The sequence below is a fragment of the Embiotoca jacksoni genome, unplaced genomic scaffold (genome assembly GCF_022577435.1).
Source record: "Embiotoca jacksoni isolate LCO1_2020_lvr unplaced genomic scaffold, fEmbJac1.0.p SCAF_96, whole genome shotgun sequence".
Taxonomy (NCBI): domain Eukaryota; kingdom Metazoa; phylum Chordata; class Actinopteri; family Embiotocidae; genus Embiotoca; species Embiotoca jacksoni.
Window position 1 is genome coordinate 334,237 of NW_027185454.1, and position 22,571 is coordinate 356,807.

General features: G+C 39.6%; 1 protein-coding gene across 3 annotated transcripts; it reads right to left on the minus strand.

The window, feature by feature from the left end:
* Positions 1-1,299: 1,299 nt before the first annotated feature.
* On the minus strand, positions 1,300-22,173 carry flvcr2b (FLVCR choline and putative heme transporter 2b). 3 transcript variants are annotated; one of them, XM_069142038.1, is made up of 11 exons: positions 21,026-22,173; positions 16,854-16,995; positions 13,216-13,356; positions 11,642-11,709; positions 10,963-11,066; positions 9,229-9,339; positions 7,357-7,462; positions 6,833-6,944; positions 4,345-4,400; positions 2,973-3,131; positions 1,300-1,908 (listed from the first exon to the last, which is right to left on the minus strand). In XM_069142038.1, exons 1-10 carry the CDS (start codon positions 21,611-21,613, stop codon positions 3,051-3,053), a joined length of 1,509 nt encoding a protein of 502 aa, XP_068998139.1. In that variant the 5' UTR covers positions 21,614-22,173; the 3' UTR covers positions 1,300-1,908; positions 2,973-3,050. The 3 variants fall into 3 exon arrangements, with proteins under 3 accessions (XP_068998139.1, XP_068998137.1, XP_068998138.1); XM_069142036.1 differs by lacking the exon at positions 21,026-22,173 and adding an exon at positions 17,825-18,663; XM_069142037.1 differs by lacking the exons at positions 2,973-3,131; positions 21,026-22,173 and adding an exon at positions 17,825-18,664.
* Between the last annotated feature and the right edge of the window lie 398 nt (positions 22,174-22,571).

The window sequence follows — 22,571 nt, forward strand, 5'->3', positions numbered from 1 at the left end:
AAAGTGAAGGCCATTTGGTACAGCACCATGGCTCCTCAACAAAAGGAAAGAGAGGTGCTGGGGTCGCAGCCCTTTTAAAACCTTATTGGCCACGTCATCTTCAGGGGCAACCAATTAACTCTGATTAACCTCTTGATGCTGAAACTCCAACAAGACAGATAATGGTCCTTTTTGGGGATTATCATGGCAGTAAAAGCACAGGTATGATATTAAAAACCACTGCCTTTCATAAAGGTGAATTATTTTCAGGTTCCTGCTGCAGTCTGTGGTCCACTGTCAGGATTTTACTGTGATACCTGGTGGGACTGAGCCATCGTTACACACATTGGTTTCACCTGTGATTTTCCGACTATGACAAGCCAAAATATCTGCCATGAAGAAGGCCTATTGGAGAGAACTAGAAATAAAAATGAAAGAGAGAGAAAGGTAGAGAGCCATCACAATATGTTGATTCGGTGTTGTTGAATCAGACTGAAAAATGATCTGCATCCATGTACAGTTTGATTTATTCATCACAGAACAAGACAAAACCTGTGTATAACTTTCATCTTCTCATTAACATGTTCAGCGTGACCTCATGCTGTGGTTGCAGGAGGGATAAAGCTCCTGTTTGTTTGTGTGCCTGCAGCTGTCCTGCTGAACGACTTACTTTATCTTCCTCGCATTGTTATCAGTGCCATCTGAATCCTAATAACAGAATGATGTACAGTACAGGGCAAATATTCTAAATGTCAAAAAATAAGTCATGCATGGAGAACATAATAAAATTGGATTTGTCAATTAAACTCCAAACAGTGTGGAGAAAACAGAAGAAAAAAAAAAAAAAAAAAACGAATCCCAAATCATATTAGTGTTTGCTGTGAACACTCTTTTCCTTCAGAAACTCACTTGTACTCCTCTGTACACTTGTACAGTTTTTCAGGGCTCTTGGCTGCTGAGTTGTTCAAAATATCTTTAAGATTTTGCAACATTCCCTCTGTCTATTTATTCTGACTTCACGATGTTGGACTCTGTGGGGGTCATGTCATCTGTTGCAGGAATCCCGATCTGTATTATCATTAAAGATAGTTCTTTACAAGTCTGGCTGGATGTTCAGAGTCACTGTCATGCTGCAGAATGAATTTAGGGGTGTCTACTTGTTGGTTGTGCAATGAACACAAATTTAAACTTCTAACCTAAAACTGCTGCACAGCTGTTTTGCATCTGAGTTTAAATTATGATTTTACATTGAGAAATTGTTTTCAAATGGCAGTTTAAACATGAGATACTAACGTTAAGCACACAAAAAAATGAAGAAAGGAAAGTTTATAAAAGTTTTATTTCTTGTTAAATAATTAAACATGAATAGTGTTACAAATTCAATGACACAGTTCATAGTTCATTAATATTTTTCCTGTTCGTCCCTTACTGTCGACTGCCATGGATTAGAAAACCTTGTACGATCTTCTACCAAAATTAATCATAAAATCATACTCAATGTATTTACATGGAGAACTGTTGATGCAATGACAAAGTGAGTGTAGATTAATTTTGGCAATTGTGTTTGTGTACAGATAATCAACATTGGACTTTAAAAACACAGCCAGATAAAACTGATGAGGCACAAATGTTTCTTAGGTTTATCTATAGTTAGATTAGTGTGAGCATTTCATGTATACTTCAAAAAAAGTATGTGAAAAAAACCCCCGTCTGATCAGTCAATTAAGTGTTCATGCTGTTACACAACATTGTACATCTAACTCTTCTTAGAAGGCAAGTGTATCTAAAGGCGGCCTCATTCTTAGTGCTTTCCACTGTAACAGGGAGGTGTCAGTCATTTTTGAGGTTTTTATGTCTGTGTGTCTAAAACTGGGCTTCTCTGACGACAGACGGGACATCCAGGCTTCCATCGAGGCAGTCAGAGGGTTCCTATCAATCAAGAGGTGTGGTTAATTCAACTGTTTTATGAATTCAACACAAATGTTGTCTTCAGTCTCTGTAAAGGACGCATTCCCATGCATTGCCTTTATGCAATCCCACGTGTACGCAAACCAATATGCGTAAACATGATACACGCACACACGGACATCGTGCGATACGCACATACGCTACAAACATGCACGTGTAAACACGATATGCGTAAATGCGATGTCCGTGTGTGAGTACACGAATACAAGGGTTAACATGTACACACGCAAACGCATAGATGCGCACATGGGTATGAATGTTTATATAATTTTTGGGAACCTGTCAATTCTTTTAAATTCATTTTTCTATGACAGGATGATGAAAGGAGAGCATTGTTTTATTGCCAAATATACACTTCCGATAGAGCTGCAAATAGTGGCTTTGCTCAGATTTTCAGCATCTCGTAATGCTAATCATCTCAACAACTGCAATAAAAATGTCCATCAACAACATGAATATATATCGACAATATGAACTGCAGTTTTTGTAAACATAAATTTGCAGATGTATACAAGTAAAGCAAAAGGGCCAACTAACATTAGGAATGGAGTAACTGTAAGAAAATGGTTTCTGATTAAAGTGACTGCTGATTGAAAGGCACCAGGATTGATCACACCTGACGGTTAGCCTGGTCTGGAGCAGGCTGGTTGCACAGAATAAATCTCCACGGTAACTCATGAATATGAACCAAGCCTTAAATAAAGCAGGAAGGCTGAAAAATCCCAGCTTAATCCCTCATCCAGGTGTTGTGAAAACCCTCCGGTGTACGGGCCATGATGGGGTTAATTATTACCTCAGCTGACTTCACAAAATTGCTGAGATTGCTGTTGAGGCTGTTGAAGAATATCATAAACTGAACAGGCATTGTGAAACAAACAAACAAACAAAAAAAAAAATCACATTATTGATTGTGTGAATATTCATCTTCAGTAACAAAGAGGCAGAATAGAAAGGGTGAACAGTGAGGGTGATTAGCAGGTGTGGGTGATTAGTGCCAGTGTGTGGTGATTGCTCAGTGCTCCTACCTTTGTGCATCTGTTTGTTGAGCTAAGATTTGAAAAGATTTTTTTTTTTTTTTGCAAGGGAGCAGAAAAATTGATTGATCAGGCTTGAGAAGGAGGAGTCTGCGGCTGGGAGATTAGCGCTGTGGCTCCGTAGTCTTGTTCCGACATCCGACCCTCCGCCTAAAACAACAGCTAGTGATCACTTCTCGTTTAACGTTGATAGAGGTGTGCAGCTGCAGTCTGGGATGAAGTTCAACAGAATCTGATCTATTAGACAGATTTTTAATTCCCCCACTGACTTCATTCTTTTGTTTGTATTTTATGGGTGATTAAAGTCACTTATTTTATCCTTAAGGTCAAAACAACCCCAGCTTGAATGCTTGAATGTCAATGATTAATTCAACATGTTTGGGAAATACATTTACTGTATTTGCTTTATTTCCAAAAGACATATGAGCAGATGAGTCAGCAGAATTGACTGTTTCAACTAACTCACCAACAGAAAGCTGTCTGATGTCAAACTATTTCTTTGTGTGACCGGGGCATGTTTATAAAATTTAGGCACTTGGTAATATATTAGCCGTAGATGGGAGAAATTTGCCGATGAGCACTCATCAGTAACTTCACCACAGAGCTTGGAGACACACCCAGAAATCGAAAGAAATATATGATGGTAGAATGGCTTAAGAACAAGAAGCAATCACATCAATTAAGCACTAACTCCTGATAGTATCCAGACAAATTCAATAAGCTTTAAAGATATACATCTTGATACATATACACAACCCTGATTTAAATTCTGATAAAGAATTCCTGCTTATGAAATTATTTTAAGCAGGCACATGGCAATAGTTATGAAGGAACAGTTTTATGCTTTCTTTTTCAATATACCTGAGACAGGTGAAAACACCCACCGATAAGCAGGTCACTCTAAGCATTCTTTTAGATTCAACAATATTTTTAAGCAAAATTGGTACAAACATGCAGGCTGACTGATCACAGCAAAAAAATAGACAGAATTGGGAGCACAGAGTATTAGTTTAGATAATTAGTGCAGCAGATGATGCACATATCGCTGGCTGTGTGCCTTCCATGCAAACTTATGACAAGTAACACATGGGTCCATGTCACAGCAGACTTTTGACTTGTCACAGTAAGGCACAAGTGTTACTAACAGCATGAAGGCGATGGTGCTGCTCTGTTTAAGTGACAGTATACCACCTTTTGTCTTATTATTATTATTACATTATTATCTAATATATCTGAGTCATATATAGTTGCAATTGTTCTTTTCCTACTGTGACATGCCAACACGTTTTCAATTAAATGGCCCTATTTATATATATATATAAACAAACAAAGCATCACACATTCAGGTTGCTTCAACACTTACGGCTGCCCTGGCCTGCAGGTTTGCATTTTGTCTCCGCAGATCCGATTTGATTAAACCTGCAGGAAAATATAGACACAAAGCAGATAAAGCCTACATGACATAACAATAGATAACTTTTCTATTACAAAGGAAAAGGAGGATAAAAATAGTATTGTAGGTTCATCCTAGTGTTGTAAACATACACTTACCGGCCACTTTATTAGCCTTGCTAGTACGGGGTTGGACCCCCTTTTACCTTCAAAACTGCCTTAATTCTTCTTGGCATAGATTCAACAAGGTGCTGGAAACATTCCTCAGAGATTTTGGTCCATATTGACATGATAGCATCACGCAGTTGCTGCATATTTGTCGGCTGCACATCCAAGATGCGAATCTCCCGTTCCACCACATCCCAAAGGTGCTCTATTGGATTGAGATCTGGAGACTGTGGAGGCCGTTTGAATACAGTGAACTCATTGTCATGTTCAAGAAACCAGTTTGAGATGATTTGAGCTTTGTGACATGGCGCGTTACGCTGCTGGAAGTAGCCATCAGAAGATAGTACACTGTGGTCATGAAGGGATGGACACGGTCAGCAACAATACTCAAGTAGGCGTTTAAACGATGCTCAATTGGTACTAAGGGGCCCAAAGTGTGCCAAGAAAATATCCCCCCCACCATTACACCACCACCACCACCAGCCTGAACAGTTGATACAAGGCAGGATGGATCCATGCTTTCATGTTGTTTACCCCAAATTCTGACCCGACCATCTGAATGTTGCAGCAGAAATGGAGACTCATCAGACCAGGCAACGTTTTTCCAATCTTCTATTGTTCAATTTTGGTGAGCCCGTGCGAATTGTAGTCTCAGTTTCCTGTTCTTAGCTGACAGGAGTGGCACCCAGTGGTCTTCTGCTGCTGGAGCCCGTCTACTTCAAGGTTCGACATGTTGTGCGTTCAGAGATGGTCTTCTGCATACCTTGGTTGTAACGAGTGGTTATTTGATTTACTGTTGCCTTTCTGTCATCTGGAACCAGTCTGGCTGTTCTCCTCTGACTTCTGGCATCAACAAGGCATTTTTGCCCAGAGATCTGCCGCTCACTGGATATTTTCTCTTTTTCGGACCATTCTCTGCAAACCCCAGACATGGTTGATGCTCGGTTTGAACTGCAGCAGGTTGTCTTGACCATGTCTACATGCCTAAATGCATTGAGTTGCTGCCATGTGATTGGCTGATTAGATATTTGCGTTAACGAGCAGTTGAACAGATGTACCTAATAAAGTATACATAAAAGGCATGTGCAGGTTAATGATTAAAGAACAGTGTGGTTAAGGGACATGATGTAATAATAGTGACTGTTCAGTAGGGGGCTCCTATGCAAACATTTCAGTTTTAATAGTGGCTCCACTATTTTATAATATATTTTGATAAATATTTCCAGAGATTGTGTGGCAACGAATGCAAATCTAAAGACAATATTGTGTGACTAAGATATCCATTGCATTAATAATTAACTTCAATTTCCACAGAAGGAGAATGATTCACAACAAATTATAACCTTTGTACAGTAACTAAATATATTACAGAGAGCAAATACAGGCATTTTGATGGCACCTCTATGCACTTCTGTAGCTTCACATAAGAATGTATACTACAAATCAGATGTGGGAGTTAATTGCCAAAATAAGAAGCCCTCATTATGTCTCAATGCTAAATGAGTCAGTTACAAAAGATAGTAGGGTCAGTCTGCTGACCTTTGTGAGCAGAAAAGTCTCATTAAAGGGTCATGTTGTTCTGGTGTGCTCAACGTTTAACACCTCGGTGGCTAGGTCATTTAAAAAAAAGTGAAACATTGCTCATAAACCCCTCAATGGGCCATGCAAAAAACATCTAAGTGGCTTTGGAGTAACTGACGCATGAAGTCTCACCTTTGACACCAGTGAAACAATCCTCCTGTATGTAGGTCAGCTGTGCAGCTGCTGCACTAACTGTATGCTAACTATGTTCTTGGTGGTGCAAAAGTTTTATTGACTCAATTAATGGTTAACAAATGTTTACTGCTACTGCCCTCTAAGTGTTTCTCAAGAAACATCTGCTTTGTGCTTTTCTTCATGAAAAACATCCATTTCTGAACAAGACAATACCTGCGGTTTCACAATGTCTTTTCCCTTTCAAGGAATTGAAAGAATTTGTACCAACTCTAAACCCTGAGCTGCTTCCAGCCTTCCTGTAAGGAGGTGACCAAATTTTCTGCGAAGTACACACTAAAAACAAATTTCTAATGATATTGGAAATATTCTATTTTGCGTCATTTAACATTCAACCCTGAGAAAGACCTTCAAATCACACAGTAACATTCTTGGAATTCAACCCTTTCCCACATTAGTGAACTCATAACAGAAGCAGTGACAAAGACAATTTGCGTGCATCCCTGTGTGTGGGATTTAAACACAGCAGCTTGTTATGACTCCATACGATATGTTAGTCACAGTCAGAAAGGTCTTACCTGTTATTACTGTGCCTATTAGAAGAAAGACACACAAGAAGATGTTTCCTGCCAGTGTGCCAAATCTGTCGATGATCTTCCCCTGGCTGATGGTGAATATAATGCCAAACACCTGTGTGGAGAGTCAGGATTAAAAGTGGGGTTAGCGCACGTGCACACACACACAAGCAACCTCACGATCACAACAAAAGAAAGATGCAAAACAAATACTGTCGAAAGCTACTTTGATCCCTCAGCAGCTAAGGGCTATAAAGAACTAAGGTCTACCCTGGCATGAACGCTGCATTGATGGGAATCTTCAGACTGTTCATGTCAAATGTATTGTGTGTACTGTGTGTTGTTAAATATATCTATATATCTACATATCTATATCTATATATCTACATATCTATATCTATAGATCTACATATCTATATCTATATATCTAGGCCTCCCAGGAAACTTGTTTTGATAATGAGTCAATTGTTCAGGAAAAAGGAGAATTGCTCATTTGGGCTGTACAAGAAGTACAGATTGATCTGTACCTGTGCTGAACAGTTGAGGAGTCCTGAGGAGGTTCCCTCTGACTCTGGGTACGTCAATTCAACTGCAAATTCAAAGCCCAGTGGTAGGTAGCCCGTCATGAAGAACCTGGACCCACACACAGAGGAACACAAAGACGCACAGAAAACAAACCTCTTAATCACATAGAACCACACATTTTATTGCGGCTCCATTTCGTGACAAACTTTCTGTTACTAATGTTTCTTTAATATTACAGCCTGGATTGAACATGTACAGGATTAGAGGACACAGGCTCTGTCTAATAATGTGTTTTGCCTCTCCCTCATCATAATACCTGACAAGTGGATGAACACTTTGAACCTATTAAATGTGATTGACCTTAAAGGAATTCAAAACTTTGCACCCTTGTTTTTAGCTGAATGACGCCGGTGATGTTAGACAGGCACAACAGGTTTTGAAATCAGTCGTGACATCAGATACTTTTTAAAAGCAGGATGTTGTCCTTCCACTGAAGTGAAAACCAGTGAAACTCAAATAAAAACTTACAATATGGCAGCAGTAGCAAAACACATCAGCCTGAAGGACGGCATACTGTGTACCAGACACATTTCTCATCTTCTGCCTCTAAATATGTTTTAAGAGAAGAACACAGAGCAGCAAACATGATGCTTCAGCTTGCGGTTGGTCTTTCTCCACACCAGGGGTCTTCAACGTTTTTCAGGCCAAGGACCCCCAAACTGATAAGAGAGATGGAGCAGGGACCCCCTACTGTATATATTGTGCACAATTGTGTTTTATATTAAACTGGAGGAGTGCAGGAGGTTTGGAGGGACAGGTCCAGGCTAGTCTCGCGCTGTGAGTGAACCGGCGCCCAGCTTGAGAGAGCTCCTGTGTGACTGAAAGATAACATCTTCTGCCTCCATTTATCCATTCGCTACAATATGTTGGATTCATGTTAATGTGTATTTAAAGACATTTAAATTTGTGGGAAAAAAATTGGGGGGGAAAAAATATAAAAGAAATATGAAAAATTGTCTAATCAACCAAAGATTTCACGACCCCCTGCAGTACCGCCGCGGACCCCCTGTTGAAGACCTCTGCTCGACACAATAACGTCCATTCTTTAAGAAATAGCTGATTTTTGGAACACCAAAAAACTTTACAATGGTTTAAACCTTGTGTTGTCCTCTGGTCAAAATGACCTGCAGCTGTGTTCAACCAAGTTTTATTTTATTTTCATATTTTTTGGGATCATTGGTGACAAGGAGGCTGTGAGGGTTTCTTTAAAGAATGATGACCAATGATCCCAAAAAATATAAAAATATAGAAATAAAATAGAACTTGGTTGAACACAGCTGCGGGTCATTTTGACCCAAGGACAACACGAGGGTTAAAACTCCAGAAAAAAGGCTGAGGAAATGCTTTTCAATCCAAAGTTGACATGAACATCTCTGTAAATTATTATTCCAAATGTCAACAGACGTGTTGCACTTGGAGAAATTAACATAACTGAATTCAAGGAAGGACCAAAAGTATTTACTGATGTGGGCTGCACAAAGTTGACATCCTTTTCTATCGACTGTGCTTCTTATATTTTATTTTTAACTAACGAGAAATAAACAGCCTCTCCGTCAGGAATGTGGTGCACAAAATTGGAGTGTCTTTAAATTTAATATTAAATAGCCCAGTGCAGCTTGCTCACTTAGGATCCAATCCATCTTGAAGGAGAATATTGTTGGTGATTTGGTTGTAAATTGGTCATCTTTACATAGATGTAATTTTGCTTTTCTGTCCCTGGAGTGACAGCATTCAGTTGAATCAAGTATTATATAGCTACATGAACAAAAAACAGTATGTGTATATGTTAACAAAAGGAATTAATAAAATAATACCCGAGAGATCCAGCGGTGATGAAAACCACCCAGAGGTGTCCCAGATTGAGTGTGGCAGTGTAGACTATCATCCCCACCAAGGACATGAAGTAAACTGCGAGGGTAGTCTGTCTGGAAAAACGCAGGAATAATATGCAACATCAAGCACAATAATCATCATCCTGATAAACTGCTACATTTTAAATTCGTGGGGAAAAACTCTTCACATTATGTACTGTAGCAGACCATAGTACTTTCTCAAGTGATTTGAAAATGTATAGATTTAGATTTAAATCAGTTTTTGATTGCTGGTGGTGCAGTATCACCAGTATGGTGCTTCTATCAGCATTGTCTTTGTTTTTATGAAAGCACACCAGCAGCTCATTAGCATGGTTTCTCAAAATAACACATTTAAAATCACTGCTTAATTACCAGTTCTTGGTGACTCATTATTAATATTATTATTATATGACACATGTTTGGAGAAAAAAAACACAAAAATTTGAAAGACAAAACATAATGTCATCATATATCGTCTAGTAAATATTGTTCGCTGACCAAAAGAGAATTGAAATAATCGCACATTTAGAATAAACGGTAACACATTGCTGATTTTAAAAATCAACATAAATCTGTAATAACACAGCACTCAAAATAATTGTAATCTTACAGGATTGTACTGATATTAAAATCAACAGATGAACTGCAGAGTAATGTAAGAAAGACAAGAAGACTTTTTAACTCTTTAAGGCCGAGGCTTCTTTTTGAAATGTCCATCTGAATAAATATCCCCAAATTAGGCAGCGACAGCTGCAACACTGAGACCAAAAGGAACAACCTCGGCCTCTGCAAATAAGAGACTTGGGAGATTTTAGAAATACAATAAGTCCCCTCATCCTTATCACCAGGCCAGTGAGATTTAAAAACTGCAGCAAAAATGAAATTTTTTACTTTCCCCTAATCAAAACTGTAAACTGGAGTAAATAACAGTTTTAAAACAGTAAGTGAGTAAACACTAATGCTGAACCTGTTAAACCTGCTCTAAAAATGTGCAGCTCCACCAAATTTGATCCAACAGAAAGAAAGCATGACAAATGTCACACCCATTTCAGTCAGACTAGTACCAGGCCATGCTTGGTAACCTTTGAAAAATGACATCGGTTGTTTTCAAAGTACAGCCGGTACAGGAACCTCAAGGAGTGAACAGGGTCAAAATATGTGAGGCAATATGTAGATTAGACAACAAAGCCAGGTGAGACTGAACAGGTCTGTAGGATACAAACATGTCTGCTCTCCCCCCCCCCTCCCCCCCCCCCCCCCATTTGTAGAACAATACACTTGTAACTACAACACAGGGGGGAGGTGGTTGGGTGGGGTGATTGGGGGGACACTGCTGCCACTACACAGCCCGAGAGCACATGAGGCAGGGAGCCAAAGAACAGAGTTGTAGCGGCATGCTGCACCTGAATAAACAGATAGAGAGACCCAACAGCCAACACATAAACACTAAACACGATCTACAGCAAATTGAGAAGGGAAAAGACAATAAACAGAAAAGAGCGGAGCTTGTGTAGCTTAAGGATGGATAAAACACAAGTACAAAAAAAGTTGCAAACTTTCGATTATCAAGCCATCACTCGTAAAATGTTCAGTTTTTGTTCAATTTTGTTCCACATGATCTAGGACTCCATCTCCCCCTGTGTGCATCTGTTTGATGCTGCTCATGTGCTTTCCCTCGTTTGACATTTGCCTTACTTGTATGTTTTAGTTCTGTCCAACCAAATGCCACAGATCAGGGAGCCGACCATCCCCGCAATGACAATGGTAAGGCCAATCCTTCCTGCATTCACCTCTTCTCCCTAAAAACACAAAGAAGGCAAGTCAGACGGATCGAACGAAAATTGTTGGGGATGACTACAGAAGAAAGACAAAAGCAAAAGTGCAAATCTTTGCTATCCATTAAGGCCTCGTTCACACCTAAGATGAATATGTTTCTTGGTTGATCCAATCGCCAGTGGACAGCTGGAAGTACAGCTGTGAATGCACCCAAGATGCATTGAGATCCGATCGCTGAGACCACATTTCAAGTGTGTACGCTAATGTGTCCTCAACCGCTCACTCAACGAACACCCCCGTGCATGAACAGAAGTACCGTATGTAATCTTTCACGCACATCCCTTTTCTTTTTCATATTCTTCCACCCAGCAGCCTCTCGCTGGTTAAAAACTGCAACGTTTTTGGTCTTCGCGAATGGAAATGATGAGGATGTTTATTTGCATGAAGAGCAGGGAAGTGACATCCGATCAAGAGGACACACTCAATGGCAGCTGTGAACCGACATACTTTGAGTTGTTCACCTATGATCAGATCACCCAGGACGCGTGTTAAGTCCAGGTGCGAACAGGGCCACAGAGACACAGTGTGCAGGACTTACAGGGTAACGCTCGATGATCATGCGGTTCAGCAGGGTCCCAACAGCATAGAAACAACCCACGTTCAGACCTGTGGGGTTTGGAAAATACTTTCAAATGAAGTAAGCACACTGAAGAACTACAAGAGAAAAATATCTGAGGAAACTTTACACTTCTAAGGAAGCAATGAGTTAACTTTATAAACTGAATTATGAGATATTGTGATTCGAGCATTCAAAGGTTTTTGGTTTTCAGTTGTGTCTAATGAACCTAATTAGGCTGGTTTCCAAAACAGAGAGCTTTCCTACACCAAGGATTTCTATAAAAGGATAAATCTGCATGGTGTTTTATAACAACAAAAAAGTCAATAATTGAGACATAAATGTCATAGAAGAAATATTCACCTGCTCAAATAAAACTGCACTATTGCTTTAAACATTAAAACAGTCGTCAATGCAATTTAAGAAAAATGTTACCGTAATAAAGATGTAAAACAGCAATAAATGTGATTTTTTTTTTTTTCTTGTAGTATCTTGTACAATGTACATGACTATGTTTCTTGAATATAGCTGGACATTAAGGACCAGCAGCTACAGCTCTCTTTAACAGGCAGGGACAAGTGGAGGCTGCAGCCTGCAGTTTTACCTGACAGATTGCCCTGACAGTTGCCGTCGGGACAGTAGGCGACGGCAACAGGTAAATCTGAAACTCAAGTGAACTGAACTGAATCATTTGCAGGACGACAGAGGGACAGAGAGACACTGTTAGTTTTAACACTAATTCCAGTCACATGAAAAGACAAGTGGAAGGTCAAGGCTGAAATGCGTCCTTCAACTGCCCACAGCTGTTGTTGCTATGACTGGAAATATTTGCCTGGAAATAAACCAGGGCAGCAGCATATGATGATTCTATACAATTAAATGTCAGTTAGCATTTAATAAATTACTTCAGAATTATTTTTCTATTGATGAATTAATTACTTAATCATTGGAGGTCTAGTGGAAACTAATTTATATTCCAGATTCCCTTCACGTCATTCAGTGTTTTTGATGATTGGGTCACATTTGTTAAACATTGTCAGACTATAAACAAACTTTGAACCTCTCTGGACAAATTTACTATCATCGCTGTTCATTTTTATACTAACTATAACTAATCACTTTTGTGCATTTTTATGGGATTTAATGATAAGATAAACCTCGTTACACTTTAAACCCAATGTTTTGAGTCTGTCTTGGGAATCTGTTATTAGTTTCCATGCTGCAATAAAAGCTGTTATCCTGGAGAATCACTGACTGATGTTATGCAGGGCAAAAGTGTCGAGACCATTTTCAGTTTGGACGGGTTGATTTATATAGTAACTGTGAGAACTCAAACTAAAGAATTTTTCATTTTATCCACCCCTTTTGTTTTATCCTGTATATTTAATATATAAACATCTTCCACTCTTAATAACAAAAAACTTTAAGTCAAAACAAAACCTAAATAATAACTTAATATCAACATGCTGCTTTAGTCTTTTTACATAACAATATTCTATCATAAAAATGATCAGTAACACAGTTTGATGGTAGTTTAGAGAAAAATAATGACTGACCGTAAGTGATGATGAGGAGGATGAAGGGCCTGTTACGGAGCAGTCTTTTGATGGAGTCTATGTAGGAGTACTGCTCTGGTGGGATGCTCCGAGCTGTGGCCTGGGCCTGCGTCGGAGGAAGTTCAGGACGTTCCTGGAAAACTGACATGTGGAGACATGGTAAAACATCAGCAAACTCTACAGTCAAAAATACAAATTAAAACAACAGGTGCGGTTGAAGGGGTAGATTCAGCCATGAGACATAGCATGACGAATGTATGACTCATACGAGTCATACTAGTAGGAGTATTTCATAAAAGTCAATAAGTCATGCCGAATTATGTACAAAATGATGTACAATAACAGTGTAGTCTGTAGAGTTTCACTCATTTTAAGCAACATATATCTTCAGTGATAGACTGGATCAAGAAGATACAAAAATGGTGAAAAAAAAGTTTTAATTTCGAAATTCAGGGGAAAACTTTTGGGTTAAGTACCTAAAACAACAAAACATACGGTTCCTTATTTAGTTTCTCCATTTTTCACCAGAAAACAGGGTTTACTGGATTACTCTTAATTGGCCCACTGAGCATCAGCCAGCTTGTGGCCCTGAGGACTGTCATTGTTTTAAATGATAGCTGTGATGTAACATGTTTCAGTCAGCCTTTCTCCTGGGTGGAACCACGTGTCCTCAGGCCTCATGGGGAAACACAGATGTCTATCTTTGTGTTTCTTGGAGTCGAGCCAGCTTAGCCTTTTCTCCCCCCCCCCCCAACGAATCTGACCCAAGGGTCTGTGTACAGTAACCAGCTCTCATTGATCCAAGAAAATGACCCGCACAGCTGCTCTACCACTGGAAGACAGGTCATTTAAATTACAGCAGGATCTCAACGGCATTTTAGTGCATGTGTGGTCATGTTTTACAAAGGGGACACAAAGTTTTACTCAAAAAAACGTTAGATTATTTAAACCGAATATTTGTAAAATTGTTAATTCTCTCTGTGATTCCTCTTATTCAGTCACGTCTCACTGCAGACTGTCTCTGAGGTTAACTTTGTCTTTAAAGAGAGGCAGCAGCCAACCGTCTTCTCTCACCTCTCTTTGTACACTGTTTATGCAAATCGCTCCATCCTGGGACTCTGTCTGCCCCGCTGACTCACCGGCCTGTTGCAAGGCCACAGATGGCCCTGCCAGCAGGACAACCCTCACACATGGCATCTTGCATGTATGCGTGAGAGTGTGCTAAGTGTGTGAGTATATATGTGTCATTTCATGAAACTACCGTGGCCAACTGTTGAATTATCTCATTGGAGTGCCCAGGAGCAGCAAAAGCCACATCCCTCCGTGAGTACCACCCTGAAAGTGGAGGAAAGTCTGAGTGTCTTGTTAAGAATCAGCATCGTACAATATATTTGGTTCTATTCATATTTTATGAGTTTATCTACTCTTTTCTTTTTAATGTGACATATAGGTTTACACAGTTTTACCTCCTCTGGCCCCTAAAACTTGTTCAAATTAGAAGTCCCCTCATGTCACACAGACCTGCCTACTGGGATGAGGATTGCAAGTAATTAGTGTTGAAATAATCATTTGAGAATATATCTCTTTTCTTTCTTGCTAAAAGAACATGAGATGATTCATTCCACTGTCAAGTCTGTGTGTTATTAAATAAAACCAGAAGGCAGTCAGCTTAGATTACCATAAGGGCGGGAAACAAATAGAAACACTTAACTGCTGTATAAAAAAAACTAACTACAGGCACCTTTAAACCAATTGATATGTTATAGCTCACAAATTACAGTAATTCACCAGATAATTACATCACATTAGTCATTAGTGTATTTGGGCAGGTAAACAAACCAGAAATAATCAGTTAATTAGTGAGCATTGAAAGCACTGCTAGGCAAATAGGGTTTCTAACCCTTGTACAGAGGGAGTTTACAGTTGCCCATGTTACATGTGTTTATGTTAAGATACGCTAACCCCAGTAGGAGCCCATCTTTATGGTAAACAAAGATAATCCCTGTCCCCTGTCTTTAAACTAAAATAAGATAACCCCTGTAGTACCCTGTCTTGATGCTAAATTAAGATAACACCAGTTCCCTGTCTTTAGCAAAGCTAAGCAAAGCTAAATATTGCTCATACCATACAGACAGTGGTATCAATCATCTCATGTTACTCTTGGTGAGAAATATCATGTTGAAAAAGTTTAGTGAGTCACAAGAAAAAGCAACTCACACAATTAAACAGGTCAGATTAAAAAAAACAAACCACACATGACACATTGTCCGACCAGGCACATGAGCAGAGCATGAGCTGAAGTTGGTGCTTTATCAACAACAGGAGACTACAGTCAAAGCACTAACTAACGCTCACAGTATATATTCAGTCTACATTTTGTGCATGGTAGTACTAGGAAACGCCTTCACAAGCATCCTTTTGTGTTTAGGAATGCAGAATACTTACGGGCGCCCCCACCCTCCCTCTTCCCCAACAGGACAACAGCGTGTTCATGGTTCTCTTACTTACAACATGTTTAACCATTTTCTGACTGAACACTTCTCTTGTCTTAATTCACCTCCTGCGTAAATTGCACAGCATGTGAATGTGGTTTACTCAACAATGTAAATAGGATGAAACAAAAATGAATGTGCTACATTTAAAGTGCTAATCATCTGTCAAATATAAACTCTTGAGGTAATCTATAAGGGAATTGGACGAGCAAGACAAAGAGTCAAAATGCATTGTGCTGGCAGATATAAAGAAGACTAAGCATTTTCCAAACAACTCATATCCTGTTTCTTGTGTCAGGTCACGGCATTTCCCTCTATCACAAAGAGTAGAGTCCTTTTGTGACCATAGGTTCTCTCTTGCTTTAACTAACACTGACTTTACAAAATAATACTTTTGAATTCAGTTTGTGGAAGCACTTATGTGTGCTGCGACATTTCTCCTGACCTTACTTGATAGTATCTTTTTTTGTCATTCTCCATCTCAGAGGAGGTTTTGTATTGGTGCGAACATGCAGGTCAGCACTTATTCTTGTCCCCTGAATGGAGCTTCTTGTCAGAGTGACAGTCTGGTTCAAATTAAAACCATCATCGGGTAGATCCACTGAATACAAAATTCCCATCGGCCTGACGAAGAAAAAGGCCCAAACAATACACATCTTTTTAGAGAACCATGTGGGAAAAGCTCAGAGACTGCAGTGGTGACACTACTGAAATGTCACTCACTTGACTGCTTCTTTGACCACTTGCCTCTTTATCCATTCACAAAAAAATATTAGTTTCACACTACAATAAATTCAAGTAATGAAAGTTTCAGATCTATCTATTGAAGTTTTGTGATATCTGCTGCCACTCCAAAATGATGGAGGTGAATGGAGTCTTTTTTGTGCTGAACAAAGCAATGGAACAATATATGAGAGATACTGAATGATCTATAACTCTTTGGGACATTTTTGTGTCAAAGAAATTGTCCAAGGGCAATTTTAAAAATAAAAATTTGAGTTGCACATTTTACTTGTGATAGTAGAAGTTCCAGAGATGTCTCATAAATCCAACACTTGTATGGATAGAAACCACAATAACTAAGAAAGTAGTAGTGTTTTGATTTGGGTGGACTGACCCTTTATGTGCATGTTACATTTATCTTACCAAAGACAACAAGGATGAAGAGTACGGTGGCCGCTCCTGCTGTTATGTAGAACATAACGCTGATGTGATGAGCCAGCTCATCCAAGTCATCCACATTAGGTACCAGGATCGGAGGCACGAGGAACCCGATGGCGATACCCAGCTGTACGATAATAAACACATTTAACACAAATTAAAGAGAAAAAATTGTTCAAAAGTGTTTTTTAAGTAATAATACATCTCCAAATAATACAACTCCAAAGCTTTTACTCCATTTTTACCATTTCATCTCAAGACCTGCACATTTTAACTGAATAGTGTAACACTAAGTGTATTTAAAAAAAATATGACTAATTGTTGTGACAAGTGCATATTACAGACATTCACCATTATTCCTTTGCTTTTGGTTTAACAGTAAATTTGAGGTACAACTTTAAGACCCAGCTGACATTAAGGGAATGAGAGCAGTGTTACATGTTGTACATTATACAAAGACAGTTACCTCACATGTTGTTTGTTAAATATTATCTATACAATAAATGATTTCAAAAGATTTTAAACTATGAACTGATACATTTAAATGTATCTAAATTTCCAATCCTCTCAAACAAGCTAGTACTCCTCTGAAACCAAGTAAAACATAAAAGATGCACCTTTTTGCTTAATAAAGAAGCACCTCAGACAACCATTTGGTTCTTTTATTACTACCAAATCAACATCTGTGTCATCTGACTGATTCAACATAGAAATGTATGAACGGGAACGGATACTTTTACACTGAAACCTCTAAACAGACTAAGTATGATGAGACGCTTTCAACAAACAGTTAACACAATTTTCTCCGGACTCACACCAAGACACTAGAAGCCTTGAGTGACTCTGGCATCCAGTCCAGCCCTGCATAATCTACAGACAGCTCTTGCTTCACCATACAGACCCTGCTGCAACAGAAAGCAAATGAAATGCAGATCAATTAGATATTTCAGACAAACCTGGTTTCCCAGAACTCCTATGGAACAAGCAGTGGAGACCTCTTTCTCTCCAAACCACACCGAGGCCAGGTAAGAGGGAATACCGAGGACAAACACTGTGGCTACTGAGCACACAAACTGGCCAAAAAAGGTGACTGGGAACAGATTGGGACCTGCACTGCCAATTTTTATCCAAGCGCCAATGCAGTTAAAGGCTGCCCCGACGAGAACAACTTCCCGGATGCCCCTGTTGTCCAGGAGCCAGAGGACGGGCAGAATGAGTGGAATGTAAGTGAGCAGGTAGATCATGGCCAACCAGTCGATAGCCAGAGAGTCAATGTTGTAGAAGCGCATGAATATGTTGCTAATGATGCCATACTGGAGCCACATGAAGGCGTTGCTGGCTGAGACGCCGCTGAAGAGAAACAGCATGAACCAGCGACGACGATAAAGCTTGGTCTTAAACTTTGGTGTCAGTTCTGCCTGGTCGCCCAAAGCCTGGATGTCTAATCGTGACCCAGTGGACACGGCTCTGCCTAAAGGCCCTGGACTCCACTGCAGCGAAGCGAGGCCCGGAGTGCGATTTTTTGCAGCCTTGAACTGTGGCCATTCTTCACCACTGAGTTCAGAATTTGCATGGTTGTCATTCAAAGTATTGTTTTGTGGCATTTGAACTGTCCTTAAAACGGGCCCCTGGGACGTGCGAGTCGAGAGGTCTTAGGATTTCGAAGGTTTGTCCTAACAGCTCGCTCTCCTGTGTGCAAACTGCTTGTTATTTATAAAAAAAATTTTTAAAAAAGCCAGAGAGTGAGCGCAGCTGGAGTTACTATTGCCTTAGTGGTGTCCTCGGTCCCTTCACAACTCACTGCACATGATGGCATTGAGCCTCTTGATGCCATGTCCACATATTTATTACCTTCAGTCCTGTCATGTGATGTTAATATAGGAAATCTTCCAATTCTACCAAAACCACTCCTACTAACTCAGACATGCATTGCTTCTTTAGTCAACTGTCCACATCACGGTGACCCAAGAAAACCAAAAGGGACATATTTCTATATTTAAACTATAACCCATTTAATCCTATTCCTTGTGAAAGCTAACTCATTTGATAATAATTCCAAATATTTGTTATTGTTCACCCAGTCTGTACTCTGATGGATGATAGAATATTGTGTGCTCATTTTACATGCAAGCTGTGTAAAACTTCTTAACACAGACTTTGCTTTAAGTTATCTATAAAGATCCAACTTTTCAGTGGCAGCTATGCTTGAAATGAACTGCTATCTCAGCCTTTGAAGATACTGTGAATGCAGAGACATTACATTAGAAATGAAGCCATGTACAATTTGATGTATTTGAGATAGAACGTTGTGATATGAGGAAATGCGCTGAGATGCAGGCAGTTTGGATGTAATGAAAAAATAAAAAAATATGACAATAAAACTGAGGTCTGCTCAATCTGCAAGGTGTTTGTCACATAGTTCAGACACAAGTAATAGAAAAAGGCTTCTGATGTTGAGAGGAAAGAGCTGATTTGTTCAAGTACACTGACTCTGTGCAGTAATCTGAAGTCATAGAGAGAAGGAAGTTTTGTCAGGGCAGGTTTAAATACAGTTAAATCTATTTGAATTCACAAATATTACGATTTGTAAGCCATCAGTCAACCAGAGACTCTACAACTGTTTGTTCTTATTCATTTAAACTGTATCTAAAAGCCCAGTTCCTGCATATTTTTCCAGTGCTAAATGATGACATTTCGGTGACATTTACTTTCAGTTGATGTTAAGGTGACTCAAGTGTTGTTTGTTCAGAAACTTTAAGTGTTAACTCTACATGTGCCTTACACAAACAATGGCATACTGCTGATCTTTGCACATTTGTCTACTTTTTTTTGCTGCCCACGTGAATTTTAAAATGCTGCAGCTACTAATTTATACAGACAGTACAATGACAGTTTTTTTATGAGGGTGCATTGTCATAAAAACTAAATGTGATTCATAATGGGAAGATTGTTGTTTATATGAGGGGATCCAAACAGGAATCTACAAAACAAGTTGATGACCAACAGTACTGCGTGTTTAATATGTAATAACTGGTCACATTACAAACAATGTCATTCTGACTGTATGTTTGGCTTTCAATTGTTTTTAACAGCAGTAATATAGGTCTTACCTAATGTGTCTGTAGCAGTTTTGCCTTCTGTTATAGCCTCTATGTCTGCATCATGCCACTAAGTAAAGTAACTGCTAGTTTATGAACACACATCGTGATTCTGTCCTTGTTTTATTGCACAATGCATCAGTGTTTCTAAATCGTGTAATCTTTCTGAATCTTTTTAGGTGTTGCCTGTGCCAAGACCAGAATCTGTGGAACAGAAGCTTTGAAAGCGGCTCACAGATTCAAGACACCTTTTCACTTTATAGCACTTTAAAAAATGGCATAAATTAGAGGGACATAATTTTGTCTTTGTATTCCACACTGCCTGTGCATGCTCTGATCTTGTCAAACTGTTTATTATTTCCCCATTTTTTTTTTAATCTCTTCAATACAGACTAATCGTCTCTCCCTCTATTCTGTTTGGTAATTTGTACCAATTTTCCCCTTTTATATAGCTTGTAACTTTCAAACAACTTATTTATACAGTCCTGTGCATTACTTTTTTTTGTGTTTGCTGTCTAATTTTAACTAGAGCTAGGAACTAGGAGCACTGACCTGAGGGTATATTTAAAAGAGAACTTGTTTTCTACAAATGTGAGCCTTTTCTATTAAATGGAGGTTTGTCTGTGTCTGCTGGTAATGAATGCCAAAAGCTCACAGAGTTCATTTTGTAGAGGTCAGCTTTAATGAGCGCTGTAGTCTATATGCATGATATGAGAAACTGTTTTTTTTCTCCATGCGTCATTATAAAGTTGGAAATAAATTAAGGCACATTTAGATAAATGTATGTTTCTTCTTGCATTTGAGTTGAGTGTGTATTGCTGCCACTGTCTTCCACATCCCCAGCACGAAGTGTCGTGCACGAAGTGTTGTGCACAAGAAATCCACTGAGGTCTCTTGAACGTGCTTAATTACGCAAACTTGCCAAACATATGAGGGGAATGTCCAAGTGATTAGTGGAGCCACTGCATATCAGCCTAATCAGTGACCAAGTAAGTGAACAGTTATTTCGACCTACTTAATAACTAGAAGACGGTCTTTTTTTTTTTTATCACAGCCTACCTGATTCCCAAAGACTCCGATGGAGCAGGCGGTGGACACCTCCTCTGAGCCAAACCACACGGACGCGATCCTAGAAGGCATCCCGAGGATGAACACTTGCGCGCACGAGCAGGAGAACTGTCCCAGAAAGGTAACGGCGAACAGGTTAGGTTTAACGCTGGCCACTTTGATCCACGTCCCGGCACAGTTGAGCGCTGTGGCCACGAGCGCGATGACCCGGAGCCCCTTCTTGTCGAGCAGCCAGGTCACCGGGAAGATGAAGGGAATGTATGAAAGCATGTAGATCATAGACATCCAGTCTATGGTGAAGCTGTTCACCTTGTAGAAATTCATGAAAATGTTGCCGATGATGCCGTACTGTATCCATTGGAAGGAGTTGCACAGGGAATAAGAGCTGAACAGGAGAACAATCATCCAGCGCCGCTTGTACAGATGGGTGGGTTGCACCACTTCATGACCGTCCTGCGGACTCAGATCGTCGGCGCACTTGTCCGCGTCACCCACCTCTGGCTTGACATGGTTCTCCAAGTCTTCCTTACTTTGATCCTCGCTTACATTAGTATCTTCTAACGCTTGTTTCTCGCTCATATTCACCGGGTCTTCTCAATATACTCATGGAGTATAAGCTTAACTAACTACAGTTGGTAAAACTACAGTAAACTCAAGTCAAACGCCCCGTTTCATGGAGGTACATTCAGTACTTTCCAAAAGTGTCACTTAAGCGTCAGACAGTCCTACGACTTCCTGTTTTCAGCAACAAGCAGCAGCTCAGTTCTAACGTTATGTTTCAAATCTCCAGTCTGTTCATCTGAAATGGTTAAGCAAGAACTAGAACAGACGCTACGACTTCCAGTTTGAGCGGCTGCCTCAGGTCCATTAATTCATTTCCTCGCCGGGTTGAAGGAAGTCGAATTGAACGCTCACAGTAGGAACAGGTTAAGAGTTACAGATACAGATCATTTCATCAGTCAAATATATAGTTATTGGAGGTCGAGTTTTCCGAGTGTAAACACGTGTAGGAGCGCCTGCTGTGACCCTCCACCCGGACCAAATCAAAAACCGCTTTGGGATCTTGAAAGAAGTCGGTCAACTCAGGCTGAAAGGGCGGAGTTTCTTTCACAAACTGGTTTTTGTGGTAACTAGACCGGCCGTATACCGAAATATCTGACAGGTAGTCAGTAACGTACGTAAATGTGCGCGACTACAACTCTGTTATATTATTAGGATGACAGTTATAAAATATAGCCATAATAACAACTTTAAAGTTACTTCTTCGTCTAAAAAATATTGCAGATAATAGGTAATTTCTTTTTTTTTTTTTTGGGGGGGGGGGGGGGGGGGGTTATTCGAGGCTAAATAAAAGCCTCACTTGTTACTTAAGACAAAACTTAATTCATTGCCCCACGTGGCAGTAAATACGTGATTTGTGTATGCATTTTCATAGCCTATAAGCTACTGTAACTTCCCCTTCAATAGTGGTGAACAGTGCCATCTACCTCAGAAGAGAAATAAAACATGCAATTTGTGGTTTGTCACATGTTCCTGT